At 40.8% G+C, this 14,511-nt stretch overlaps 1 protein-coding gene across 4 annotated transcripts in view; it reads left to right on the top strand.

The window, feature by feature from the left end:
• The window catches only part of LOC131677800 (steroid hormone receptor ERR2), a 115,988-nt gene that overhangs the window by 52,737 nt on the left and 48,740 nt on the right, over positions 1-14,511 (top strand). The window contains exon 1 of one of the 4 annotated variants that reach the window (XM_058957845.1): positions 3,105-4,009. The exons of the other annotated variants lie outside the window; for them this stretch is intronic. Coding sequence (XP_058813828.1) covers positions 3,971-4,009 — 39 coding nt within the window. The 5' untranslated portion in view covers positions 3,105-3,970. Of the gene's footprint in view, positions 1-3,104; positions 4,010-14,511 lie in introns of those variants that run through there. 4 annotated transcript variants of the gene reach the window in all.

Genomic DNA, 14,511 nt, shown 5'->3' on the forward strand with positions numbered 1-14,511 from the left:
TTTAATGGACCAAGGATGCAGATGCAGTCTAAGGACTATGCTCTATAGGTAAATAGTATGCACTAAATATGTGAAATTTTTAGTGTTAATGTATTTTGCCCTTTAGTATGATGCGTCATTTGAAAATTATAGGTCCTTTCACATACGTCGGGCGCAAGAATCATACGCCATGTCGACATTTTTCAGCAAAAGATACACGACGAATGTTGAAATCCTTCGAGGCTTTCGATAAAATGATCGCCGGAATACAAATGTTCTCTATTACCACCGTTAAGTCCTGGATTAAAAGGAATTCTTGGAGATAAAAATTGGCGGTAAACTATAAGCTGGAAGTGGTTAAAATAGATGAATGACATGTTACTTCAAAATAAATAAGATTGTCGATAAGGATTTAATTTATTTTACTTCTCCAATTTAACTTCGAAAATAAGTCGCATGAACAGAAGAAAATAATTCGTTTTGTTTTGACGTTCAGAATATTTTAGTACATACCTATTCGCAATGAGAAAAGCATAGATTGAATTAATTTTTGCAAGACGCATATGAACAGCTGCAGAAATTTTGAAATATTTGACACAAATGTGTTTCATTTTAAAAGGTAATGTGAAATAAAAAGCGACAATTTGAAAACATGATCGTGAAAATTTTATAACTTTTTGTATAAATACTGGCCATAAAGAACTTTGGTTTTCGGTATTCGCATTTCCTTGTGTACGAAAGTGACCCCGCTAGCTTCGTAGCACTCCAGGACAACATTTGGCCTGCGTTAAGCCAGACCGAGCTGAGCGCCATAATTTTTTTCTGGTATTTTTCATGTTAAAATGCATTTTTAGGTAACTTATCATTAGCGTGGCAAATTAAAGACCACTTATTTGCTTTCGTTTAATATTTGTGTTCCCAAAAATAATTAGATGTGGCTGTTGCTGGTGCTATGTTGGATGCGATAGCGATTTTAGAGTATGTATCTCTAAATGGCGCTTGGTCCTCTTTGGCTTAACACAGGCCATTTGAATAGTGGCACGAAGCTAGATACGGCCAGAAGATCGTAGGGTCTTCGTGTTGCTTCAACAGATGAAGCAGACGCTTCTGTAGACACTCCTTGAGGTAGGTTTCCCGGTAGCAACGAACGGCTCACTCCGTTTGCCACATGAGCAGATCGCTTGCCAAATCATGAATTTATTGGGAAACTTTCTGCTTCCTTACTTCCTCCGGAACATCAGACTTGTGCTAGGCGGTGAAGAATGGTAGGCCCGGAAGCTGCCGGAAGTCCGCCTTGACGTAAGTCTCATCATCCATTGCCCCATTGTCTCATCATCGTTAGCATCTGAGTGATTCCAGTTTATATGTGAAATTGTTGTGTGATCGCATTCTGCGACTCGTAACTCCGGAACCGGAAGTCGGATCAACTAACAATTCAATAGCAGCTTATTGAAGTGTTGTACCGTTCATTTGAAACTAATGCAAATCGGTTCAGCCAACTCTGAGAAAATTAACTGACATTATTCAACGCACATAGACATACAGACATTTTGCGATCTTGAAGAACAGAATCGAATGGTGTATGACTCTCGGTCCTCCGGGCCTCGGTTGGACAGTTCATTTTTGAAGAGATTGCAAAGCCTTTCTTTATGTGAGAAAGGCAAAAAACAATTCAGAATAAGTCATCAAGACTTTTGCATAGCTCATAGAAATATTTTACTGTGCTAATGACGTTACTGGAGTGGCCCACTTCTGTTGACAAGCGCCGCATTCTCGAGCAAATCCTCGTGGGTTTAAACACCATACAACCCCATAAGAATTTTACACCAACACACCTCCATGAAATGGTCTCAAAAACCCATAGATGCACCAGAATATGATTTTTAAATGCTAACTTCCGGACCATGGTGATGGCATTTTCATGGGTTGAACCCATTCCAAACATTATCAAAACATCATGCAGTGGCGGTGAATTGGGACCATGAGCGTGGTGGTATTACGGGCTTTTCGTTTGCTCGGGTTCCACATCAACACAATGTAAATAATGGGAAGAAATCGCTTGGCATCTCGAAAAATTGTATTGTGAGAATGTAATGACAAATTTCAGCAAGCTTATAAACTTTTTCGGGACAAAATGCAGCACGAAATCCTGGGCAGTGCAAGAGTAGGTCTACAACCTCCGAATGTTTATGAAAAAGGAGCTCGGGTCAAAATATGGTAATGATTGGCGTGGTTTGACATAGATATCAATTGTACTCAAAAAACTTAGGGTCGCTCACTTCTGTGTATAGCACTCTATTTTTTGGTTGATATTATGATAAATTCGGTTTTCCGCGTGTTGAACTTTGATTTCATTTCGATAGCTATAGTAGGGCAGTCTAAATTTACAATTTCACTTTCATTTACCCCAGACTCCCCTAAGGGCATCCAATTTTTTTCGAACAATGAAGTTTTATACTTTTTTTTGGGTTCTTTATATTTATGTAAGGAAATGTTCACCGTAGAAATGCAATTTTTAATGTTTTTGCTACACCAAAAAACAATAAAAAATAGAAAACGATTGTAGTAATAATTTCGAAGTCTTCCAGATTTATGTAAGGATAAGCCGGCTAATGATTCATACTAGCCGCTTTTTCGTGAATTGAAGTTTCCAACTAGCAATTAAAGCTTACCACAGAATTAACTTTTTACGTTTGTAGGAACGGAAAGCTTGGGTACCATTCGTACATATGTAGCGTCAGTGTTCGTTCGGTTCCGCCTATATCCCCCATATCCATATAGTTTTGTGGGGCCTCTCCCCGAAACCCACACTGACAGCTGTTTGCGGCGTATTCGCCGCTCAGCAGTGTATCAGTAGGTAACAACAACATCGTCATGCAAGCGACTCGCGATGCCTGTTTTTGTTACTTCGGGTTCCTCATTCAGAAGCGCCATCGGCGGCAGTTCCATATAGATGTATATGCTTTCAGTTGCCATCATGATTATCATCGTCATCATCGCGCCGGCATCATTTAGCGGTCTGCCGGCAAAAGTTTATTGTAGAAGCGATTGCGAGGCCCCAAAGCTAAGGGAAGCTAAGAAGAGCGAGAATATATGAAAAATAAATTCGCGAATTGTATCTGTTTCAGTACGAGACTTCATGTCGCTCGATTCAGATCTGCCTTTGCTCGCGTAGTTCTCGTGTTGAACCGAGCCAAGCACTTGTACCCAAAGGGATTATATTCTGTCAGTAGATTTGCGTTTGCAGAATACTTGGCTGTGACATTGGTATACTGGAAATTGAAAACTGTAAAATCAACTGCCGTGCAATTTCTGTAGAACCGGTTCATGTGCCTTTAGTTTTCAAATAGACTGAAAGAAGTACCGAAATTCTAACTATCTAGTGCAAATAAGGAAGCAATATACAGTACAGAAAAAAAAATCACAAGTAATTTTTAAATTTGCTTCCAAGCAACTAAACAGTCTAGAACTCGAAACAGATGCACGCAGTGCCGGAGAACCATAAAATTCAATAACAATTTGATGTTGTTTTCTACGTCTTGGCTCTAGGTATGTTCGTGTTGCCAAGTTCGAAATAGCGAGAATAAAAGTGAATTTTCGCTTTTCCTCTTCTGCTTCACTTTCGATTAGTGGGGCCGCGTTTCGTCGGGTGGTGATGGAAGAGAACCAAACATAGAATTGATGTTTTTGTTTATGTGTTGTATGTGCTGTTCTGAAAGTCACGGTTCGATCGCGAAGTACCGGACGAAACTTGGAAGCGAATTGCAAAAAATACGCTGAAAAGATTGTAAAATTGTTACACTACATGTTTTTCGGTGTGATTTTGTGGATCAAGAGGAGCACGATATTTGTGTGTCAGTTCGATTAGGAGGAAGTGAATCCATCGTCTTTAAAGTTGTGGTTGTGAGGCAGTTGATACACAAAACGATATCTTGGAACTTACTTTTTGCTGGATAGCATCGGTAGCTAAGTTGCTCCAGGAAGTGATTGGATGACTACAACGATGATGGATAGCTGGATGCAGGAAGTGGTAGGTAGCAGGATAGTCTTAGATGGCTGGTAGTTGGCGGGGAACGCAAAGAATGGTTTCATAGGCATTGAAACTTACCAAAGATTAATATCATGACTATACCTACGGGCGCTAATGAAACTCTTCCAGCTTAGAATCCTTCAATCAAAAGTATGTCAGAATGCGTTAGTTTTAGAATGAAATGTAAGCAAATCTTACGTATTTATTGTAGTTTAAAGATACAATAGGCTTCAACAATTTTTTCTCCTCTCGAATAAAATTTCGAATTTTGGGGTTGATTCCTTTACAAATCTTCAATCAAAAGTATATCAGAATGTGTTAGTTTTAGAATGAGATGTAAGCAAATCTTACGTATTTATTGATGAAATATGGCTTCAACAATTTTTATTCCTCTCGAATAAAATTTCGAATTTTGGGGTTGATTCCTTTACAAATGAAAGATCAAGATTATAATAGAATGCAATTTTCGTAACAAAATGTGCTGTCAATCAGGTCTTATTAATATCTAAAATAACAGAAACTATTACAATGATCAACGTGATATCTAGTTTTGATAGAGTTATGTTATGATCTTCTGATCAAGATGCCATCAACTTATGTACGGATTGTCAAGCTTACCGGCTGTTTTTTCTAGTATCTGGTTATTGCAATAGCATCCTTGGCAAACTTTACACTATTCTCTAGTTTGGTTTTGATAATAACCTAATCTATTTTGATTGAACGGAATCCTGGGGGATTCATACATGAGAAAAGTGGGCAGCTTCATGCATTTTAGAGTTTCTTGTTAGAACCAGTCACGAAAGCATGCAAATGAGCGTTTATTTGTTCACGACCGCGACCGCGTTGATCAAATTATAAGTGGATGATTACGATTGCGTGTCCACGTTTGTGTGTCATGGCGAAGGGCTCGAGCGTTTGTATGTTAACTTGTTGGATCGCGTAGGCGTTTGTATGCCGCGTGTGCTAGCGTACATGTAACTTCGAATGCATAAATTCGATTTTTTTTGTCCATTTGCATATTTGCGTGTGTTAAATGATCAGGTCGTGAATCTGATGCTTAATTTGCAGTGCATGGTACGGTACAGTATTCATTATGGCCCATCCCCCGAAGCATGTTTTTTTGGCAGAGACTTGCGGTGAACGGTCTCCCAGCTGAACCGCTCAACTGAAATCCAAAAACTAAAAAGATTAATGAAGAAAAATGTATTGTGGTGTACTTGAACGGATCGGTTTACCAATAAAAAAAATTTCTTGCAAAAAAACATGTTGACCAAAACATGGAGTTTTGTTGTGGGCAAAATTTTAAACAAAAATTCACTGCAAAGAATCGAAAATTTGTTGATGAAAAAAGAACCGTTCAAGTACACAAGAATGTAAATACAAACAATTAATTTAAAAAAAATGACATTCGGATGAATAGTTTTTGAGATATCACTTTCGCCACTACGGTGCTTTTCAAAAAACTTCATTCCGAGATAATTGCGTTTAAATTTTTGTGCCCACTTCATTCGTAGAAGAATCAGTGCGCTGCAAACGGCTGTAGTTTAAAATCTAGTGCTCCGATCTGGATGAAACACAGATCTTTTCAAAAGTATGTACTTTCAGAATATCCAATCTATTTTTTTTTCGATTTTTTGAATGCCAACTTTGTATATAACCCCTTAAGTATCATTACCATTCATAAATGTATTATGTCTCGAACATATTTTTCGAGCAATGGTTCACTAAATCGTTAGTTTATCGTAATTTTGTGCACAATAATTTAGGTTCTAGTCAAATGCAAGTTAAACTGTCAAATGCAAGTTAAACTGCGATTTACAGATTGATTTGTTTGATTTAAATCATTCAGTTGCCCCACGACAATCGGATCCCTTTTTTAAGAATACTTTGTGAAAATGGTTATCCAGTAACCGTTCCTGGCATGATTCAGATTTTCTGGATAAATATGAAGTTTAATCAATGTAATTGGAGTGTATATAATAATCTGTTTTATCGATATAGCCTAATTTTCAGAGTTGATAAAGAAGGTATTTGTACACTCTGAAATTATATTGATCAAGTTTCATATTCATCCCGAAAACCATAGCTGAATCATACCAAAAATGGTAATTGGTTAATCTTTTTTTTTTTACAAAGTAGGGATATATGTGTGTATGTAAAACTTTGGATCATTCGCATTTATATAAGGGATGTATGTATGTATGTAAAACTTTAGAATTATCATCCGCATTCATATAATTCTCAAAGAAGATTGTTTTCCGCTTTATCCAATTTAGCTATTGCCGTGATCTAACCAAACCCATTTTTTCTACATGTTAATCGAAGATCAAGTAGATTTTTGAAATAGAATAAACGGATATAATGTATGCGAATCAGCTGTCACAGATAATTTATTCGCATTAGAATGGGAATATCTATAACCACTGGAGCAGAACAATAGCAGACCTTAACGTTCCTTAAAGGTTCGAAGAAACGTTGGTTTGCTATAATAATAATTATTGTAGCCAGTCTAAAAATTGCCAATCTGTATTTAACAGAATACTGTGTAGTTTCACCCAAAATATCGACATAAAATATCATTTCTGTTCCCAAATTTTCCATGAAATTTTCGGAATATTATGGTCGCTATCTCTGGATGCATTTTTCATTAAAATATATTCACTTTTTTAAACAACCCCTCTATAATTAAAACTTGTTTCAATCCACCTAGTGGTGCAATTGTGCCTTTCTCATTTGTCCAAGCTACGATTCCATGGCTAGTTATGTTCAATATAATGGTCGAAATGTATATTACATATTCAGTACGATCATTATTTGCACATACATACAATGGATCGACAGCCACGAACTTTTGGATGCTATGTGTCGACGCTGAAACACTTGAAACCAGTGGCGGATCCAGGTCCGGACCCCGCCACAAATATTCATCTAGTTAATTTTTTTTAAATTAGTTTCAATTTTGAAATAGTTTCAAACTCAAAATCATTTGAAACTAAATTATTCACTGGTTTTTGTAAAATGCGGTTATTGCCTATTACGTAATGTGTTCATTTCCAAATTCAAGTTTATTCTAGAGGTACTAGGAAATTTGAATGGGGGGGGGGGGCTTGATGGGAGGGGACTTGATGGGGGAAGGGGGGTATAGAGAGGGGTGGTATGTGATGTGTGAGGGGGGGGGGGTGTTTACCCCTCACCGCATACCCTTAACTACGCCTCTGTCAAAATCCAGAAAACCTATATTATTCAAATAAAGATGGCCCGGGATTAAGTTGACGATGTTCAGAGTGATTGCATAACCTTTCTATAGGAGAAAGGCAAAAATGTGAATTTGCTACACTCTTCGACCCATAACTCCGCAACCGGAGGTCGGAATTAAATGAAATTCAATAGCAGCATATGGGAGCGTTGTATTTTTCATTTAAGACTAAGTTTGAAAAAATCGGTTCGGCCATCTCCGAATAACCGATGTGCATGGTCACATACATACATACATACATACATACATACATACACACATATGCACACGCACACACATCACGGAAGAGCAAGAGGCAGCACGAGACGTCTCCTGCTCAATACTGAGGTATAGCGTACCGTCTCATCCTCAATACTGAGGTATAGCGTACCGGCCTGGGCTCCTGCGCTGAACTCAAGGCGGAACCGGACGAAGTTGACACGCACTTTTCGCCTAATGGCTGTTCGTGTCGCGAGTGTGTACAGAACGATATCGTTGGAGACGGTATGCGTAATTGCCGGGACGATTCCCATCCACATCACTCTGGCTGAGGACGTAGAATGCTACCTGCAGAGAAATGAACGTGCAAGGAAACTGGTTCGATTGAACTCGTTAGCTAAGTGGCAGCAAGAGTGGGATAACGTGGAGAAAGGAAGGTGGACCCACCGACTCATCCCAAATGTGTCTACATAGGTACATAGGAAGCATTGAGAGGTGAACTTTCATTTAACGCAGTTTTTGTCTGGGCATGGTTGCTTCCGGAAATACCTACATCGGTTTGGACACGCTTCGTCACCCCTTTGCCCGGAGTGTGTGAACGTGCAAGAGACACCGGAACACGTGGTCTTCGAATGCCCCAGATTCGAAGAAGTCCGAAGGGGTATGCCTGATATAACAGTGGACAATAACGTCAAAGAGATGTGCCGCGACGAGCATATCTGGAACGCTGTTAACAGAGTGGTTACAAGTATACTCTCCGAGCTGCAAAGGAAGTGGCGAAGGGACCAAAAAAGTAACGTCATTGGTTAGAACGCCGCAGTGGAACCATAAATAGGGTTTCGGAAGAAATTTCGCCGCCGGGAAACTCACCGACGGTGTAGACTGGGTCCACCGCTGGGGACCAGTTGAGTAGGACGCCATGTAGCACCGGGCTCGGGTCGTCGGGGCGCCAGCGAGCCGGACGTCAGGCTTCACCGGAATCGTCGGACCGACCCCCACACTCTACCGGATAGCTCGTGAGTAGGCAAGATCCAGCGCCGGGGATTAGACCGAGTAGACCGCGTCGAATAGCCAGAAGTGGGTCGTTGGGGCGCCAGTGAACCGGAAGCTACGCTCCACACGGAATCGCTGGATGGACCTCAGCACCTATTGGCTGGCCGTTGAGTAGGATAGGTCCGCCGAGGACTAGACCGAGTAGACGAATCGGGGAGCTTAATGGCTCACAGAAACGTGCATCGGAATCGGGAGTAATCTACCGCCGGGGAATTCACAATAGGGTAGATTTGGCGCCGTGGACTACCCGATAGAAACGTGGGGAAAAGGGGAGCTATTTGGCTCACGAAACAAACACCGGTAACCGGAGCTGATTGACTCACGGAAACATGAGCTAAATGGCTCAGGGAATCAGCACCTAAACGGCTCCCCACGGGGATGAGTTTATTGTGTAAACATAACTTCGTCAGTTGTATACACAAAAAGACACTTTTATTGTAAAAGGATAAATAGTCTGCATGCAATTACAACACGCCAAACTTTATTTTAATGTAAATAATAACTATAAAATATAAATTATGTGTTTCATAAGAATATCACTGACACACTCATACTCTTAATAGCAAAATATTCTGAAGCTTAAACCCAAAATATATGGGGAATCGCACTACTAACTATAAAACAGGGATGCCACATACAGTCTATCTTCTGACGTCGCACAAAGCAGAAGCAAAAAAAAATCGCTACACTATAACAGGCTATAGGCATCGAATCAAGCTAGCTATTGTTCTATATCAGTGCACATACAAATTGTATCGTTGCCCCCGGCTTCGGAGTGAAATGAGTTTGCCAAATGAAACAAAAGTGCCTGTGCTACGGAATAACACGATTTCGATCAACTTTAATAAAACTCGTGTTATACCCACAGTTCAGGAAGTGGAACAATTAGTTAAAGTGAAAATGGAGCTTAATCTCGCTGAAGTAACGTACATTCAGCTACATCACGTAAAAACTGTGTTTTGATCACGTTTAGAAGCTTAGCACAGGCAGAAAACTTCATTGCAAAGAACACCATGCTACGTCGAATTTAATAACACCAGAATCCAGAATTTAATAACACCAGAATCAAGATCCCTGTGCATATGGAAAACGACATGGTGGACGTGCGTATCCATGATTTGGCCCCGCGCACGAAGGAAGATTTCATCAAACGGTTCATGTCGCAATATGAAGAAGTAGAATCTTTTACTAATGACACCTGGAGAATTTTTTTCACTGGCATTCCCAACGGCGTTCGTATTGTGAGGATGCGAGTGACTAAACTAATACCTTCTTACATGACTATCGAATGCAAATCATCGAAGGATGGCGTGACCTATAAGCAAACAACGCTAATCACATATCCCAGGCAGACCCCAACATGCCAATTCTGTAACCATACAGCCTACTACGGAAAAACATGCGCCGAATCAACTAGTCAAAACTCATCTACTACAACCAACAAGCCTAACAAGCAGCCACCGACACCTTCAGATAAACCAAAAAACAACGATCCAATTAACCAATAATGCAGGTACAACGACCACGACAACCGCTCTCAAACCAACAACTAGCATCGCCAATAAAGAAGCAAATACCGATGAAGACGGATATACAACAGCGACCCGTAAGAACAAGAAACAAATAAGAATCTCTGATCGTGAACTGCAAGAAAGCAGTACCGATGACGACATGGACGGGAACGATAACGCGAGAGAAGGCAGACTGAATGACCCCCAAGCGGCTTCACCGCCAAGGAAAAAATCTCAACAAGCAGCAGTAAACTGCGTCAACAAGATCTGGCAGATAGACATTCTTAATTCCTTTTTTTATTTTTACTTATTGTGAAACAAATAAAAGACGCACGGCTCAGTTGTGCTAACGCATTGAGCCGTTTCAAATTAATATTTAGATTAAAAAAAGGATGCCACATTGAACTCTGTGTTTCGGACAAAAACAAATTCTTTACCATCTGTGATGACTAAAGCAGAAAAAAATATCTGTGCAAATCTGTGTTAAATTTCCAAAAAATCTGTGAAAAATCACAATTTTTTCAAAAATCTTAAATTTTCATGAAAATGGCAAAAGTCTGTCGTCTGTGAAAAAGAATTAACCGTTATGTATCCGACGCGGTACCCGGGTACCTTTTTAGGTTTCAATTAATGAAATTTCTATGTTTTATCCGTAGCTGGAAATTGAAACTTTGTGACATCTTAGAACTTCACTAAGTCAAGCTTTTGGATTAATAATATTGTTGATATAGTAAGGGGGGAGTTAGGAGGGGCTCCTGATTTTTTTTACTACGTAACAGGCCGACACAAAACTGAAGTGCCAATAACTAAGGTAATTTCCAACCGATTTTGATTCTTTTGGGTGTTTTGGATTCAGGAACTCATCCGCTTTTGGACATGGTAAAAATGAATCGGGTCACTTTATACGGTTCCCGGGAATCCAAATTTCCGGAAGCAGGTTCCAGTACTGGGATACTATTTGTGAACTTCAATGGAATACTAGCAATATGGGTATCAAAATTTTTGGAATTGCATCAGTAGGCTGTATCTCGTGGTTTTGGAACCATTTGGTGATTTGACCCCGGAACGGACATTCCGGAGCAGGTTCCCGTGGGGCCGTGAGTGGCCATTCCATTCCAAATCCATTTTTTAAATTGTCGTAGGGTCCCGTAACAATAAATAACAGACTTCCGAGACAATTTGAAGAGTTTTGATACTCATATTGCTACGACATTATTAAAATTTACGTACCCTAGTACTGGAACATTACCCCGGAAAATCCGGATTACCAAGCACCAGATCCATTCATCCGGTTCAATTTACAAATCAAAAAGTAGACGAGTTCCTGAATCCAAAAAATCTAAAAGTGTCCAAATCGGATAAAGGAAGCCATAGTTATGGGCATTTTAATTCGTGGGTACCCGGATTGGCCTGTTAAAGGTGTTTTTTTTGTTGGACACATAACAGTTAAGTATATATTGTATAATCAATAAATGATAATTTAAATCCCAGAATATCATACATTTAATTCACATCAACTTATCGTTGCTTTAATTCGTATAATCTACAATCCGTTACGTATGGTCATTCTATATTTTTTCGAATCGTGTATGTTACGTTATGGAAATCGCTTTTAAATGAGAATAATATGAGATACACACTTGGCATCTTCAAAAAGCTGGTTCATCACTCTAGAGCAATGTATCGTTCGATCTCAACTAGAATTTGTAACAATTTTTGATTTTTTAGTACCACCCTAAATGTTTCCAGGACATCAAATTTCTAAATCTAAAAATGAAATCGCTAACAATTCTTTCCTGCTTTTCCTGGATGGTGATTTATAACCATACCCATTTAGAACTGGGTGGTTGAGGGAGGATATGATATCTTCATACCCGATTTTGTGGAGTTTTAATTTCTTTTGTGCAAAAATAATTTTCCACTTTTTTCCATCGCGGGGCAATTTGAGAACGCTTTACAAAATGATTGCACAGGAATTCAAGAGACAGACTTCCTAAACAAATTGCTGTCAAAATATTCCAAAACTGACTGCAGTGTTTTTATTAAAGTTACTGTTCGGGTGTTCGGACTAAAAAAGGTTCTTGCAGCAGTGCCGATTTTAGCAACAGCTCAAAACTAGAAAATGGTGTAATTTCAATAATAATGTTACATATAATTCAATATTAATTCTTACATTTAGTTTCCTTTTAGCACGAACAGTCCTCTCCATATCCGAACAAATCCACAATTGGTTTCCTGTCGCTTTGACGTTTTAGCACCTCTCGACTTGGGTTTTCGCTGCATTGACATCTGTCACATCGGCAAACTTCACGTCGATTGGTGTTCAGGGTCCTGGCGATCGAATGTCAATCTGGCAAGTGACACAGTGCTGCCAGAACATCCCCCGCCCCGTGAATCCTGGAGGTCCTCCACTACTTCTCTTCCAGGTTCACCGCCAGTACCTGTCGCACTCTGCCGTCTTTCGAAAACATCACCTCCTCGATCCTTCCTCGTACCCATGTCCTTCTGCTGCCTTCAGCGACGTAGACTAAGTCGCCAACCTGCACCGGTTTCGATTCGTCCAACCATTTCGAACGCTTGTTGATTGTAGGAAAGTACTCCTTGAGCCATCGATCCCATACTGCATCTGCTATGTACTGTGACCGCTTGTAGCTGCTTCTGAGGGCTTCACCGAGATTAGTTGGCAATTTCGACGCTTCATGAGCACTGGACGAGTTACCCAGCAAGAAGTGGTTAGGGGTGAGCGCCTCATAATCTGCGGATTCTTGAGGCATGTAGGTGAGTGGTCGCGCGTTGATGAATCCTTCGACTTCTCCTAATACAGTCAGCAAAATTTCGTCGTTCAATTTACGGCCGTCATTAATAGCCACCATGCCTTCTTTCACGCTACGAACCATGCGCTCCCACGCGCCACCCATGTGTGGTGCAGAAGGTGGGTTGAAAGACCAACTCGTTCGGGCATCCGTGAATGTTTCCGCACACTTCTCGTTTATCTGTCTACTCTGCTCTCTCAGTTCGCGACTGGCACCTACAAAATTAGTGCCGTTGTCGGAAAATATCTCCACTGGTGAACCTCTCCTCCGCACGAAACGTCTGATTGCCATAATACACGAATCGGTCGACAAGTTGAACGAAACCTCCAGGTGAATTGCTCGTACGACCAGGCAGGTAAACACGACGACGTATCTTTTCTCCTTGCGTCTACCAACCGTAACTTCCAAAGGGCCCATATAATCCATGCCTACAAAGCTGAATGGCCGTACGTGTGATATCAGTCGCTGCTTGGGAAGGGGTGCAATTCGAGGAAACCGTGGTTTACACCCTTTTACTTTACACCATTGACATTGTTTGATAATTTTATCAATTACAGAGCGAAGATGGGAAATATGATACCGCTGGCGCATTTCGTTCACAACCGTCTCTCTATTCTTGTGCCCACATATACGGTGATAATGCTCGACAATTCGCAGAGTAATCAGATGGTCTTTTGGTAGTATGACTGGAAATCGCGCATCGAATGGCACGTAGTCAGCTTCAGCAGTCCTTCCCTCAACTCGCAGCACTCCGTATTCATCAACGAACGGAGAGTCTTTGTAGATGGGACTGGATGTTTCAATTCGCTTCCATTGTTCCAATGGTAGGTCTCGGTTATACATCAAAATCTTAACTTCATCAGGATAACATTCACTCTGAGCGATGCGCCACAACCACTGCTCCGCCTTGAGATATTCGTTTTGCCGCAACGGAATTTTCACAGTCGGCACCGATGTTGTCACGCCCCACTTTTGAGAAAGTACAGCAGTGATTGTTTCTGCTGGTAATCCCTTCATACGTAAGCGACAGTTAGAAATGAACCGTAACACTAGGGCGATTGTGCGAACCAAAACATTCCATTTGGAAAATCGACTTACGTCAACCAGCTGTTCCGGTGTCGATATGTGGTGCAAAAGAAACCGAGCTCGAAGTTCTTCTTTAGTGTTGGCGGGGACCGTCTCCTGCACGGGCCAATCCTTTTTGCAGTCGTTGGATGATTGACGGCCCCTTGAACCACCTACCGCTTGAATTTGGTTCTGTGTCTCTTCCCCACTTTGTTAGTACATCCGCTACGTTCTCCTTTGATGGTACCCAACGCCACATATCAGGATCTGTTAGCGACTGGATTTCTCCCACTCGATGAGCTATATACTGCGTGTATCTCTTCTGATCCGAACGAATCCACGAAAGGACTGTTGTTGAGTCCGTCCACAAGAACCGATTGGCAATTTTCACCGTGTGACTATCGCAGACATTTTGCATTAGCCGTGCCCCAAGCACAGCAGCCTGGAGTTCCATGCGGGGGATCGATTGGTACTTAAGCGGCGCTACTTTGCTTTTCGCCGTAACTAGGGTACACCATACTTCTCCACGGTCGATGATCCGGAAATATGCTGCACATCCATACCCTGCTTCGCTGGCGTCGGTAAACACATGGAGCTGCAACGTGT

This window comes from Topomyia yanbarensis, chromosome 1 (genome assembly GCF_030247195.1).
Source record: "Topomyia yanbarensis strain Yona2022 chromosome 1, ASM3024719v1, whole genome shotgun sequence".
Taxonomy (NCBI): domain Eukaryota; kingdom Metazoa; phylum Arthropoda; class Insecta; order Diptera; family Culicidae; genus Topomyia; species Topomyia yanbarensis.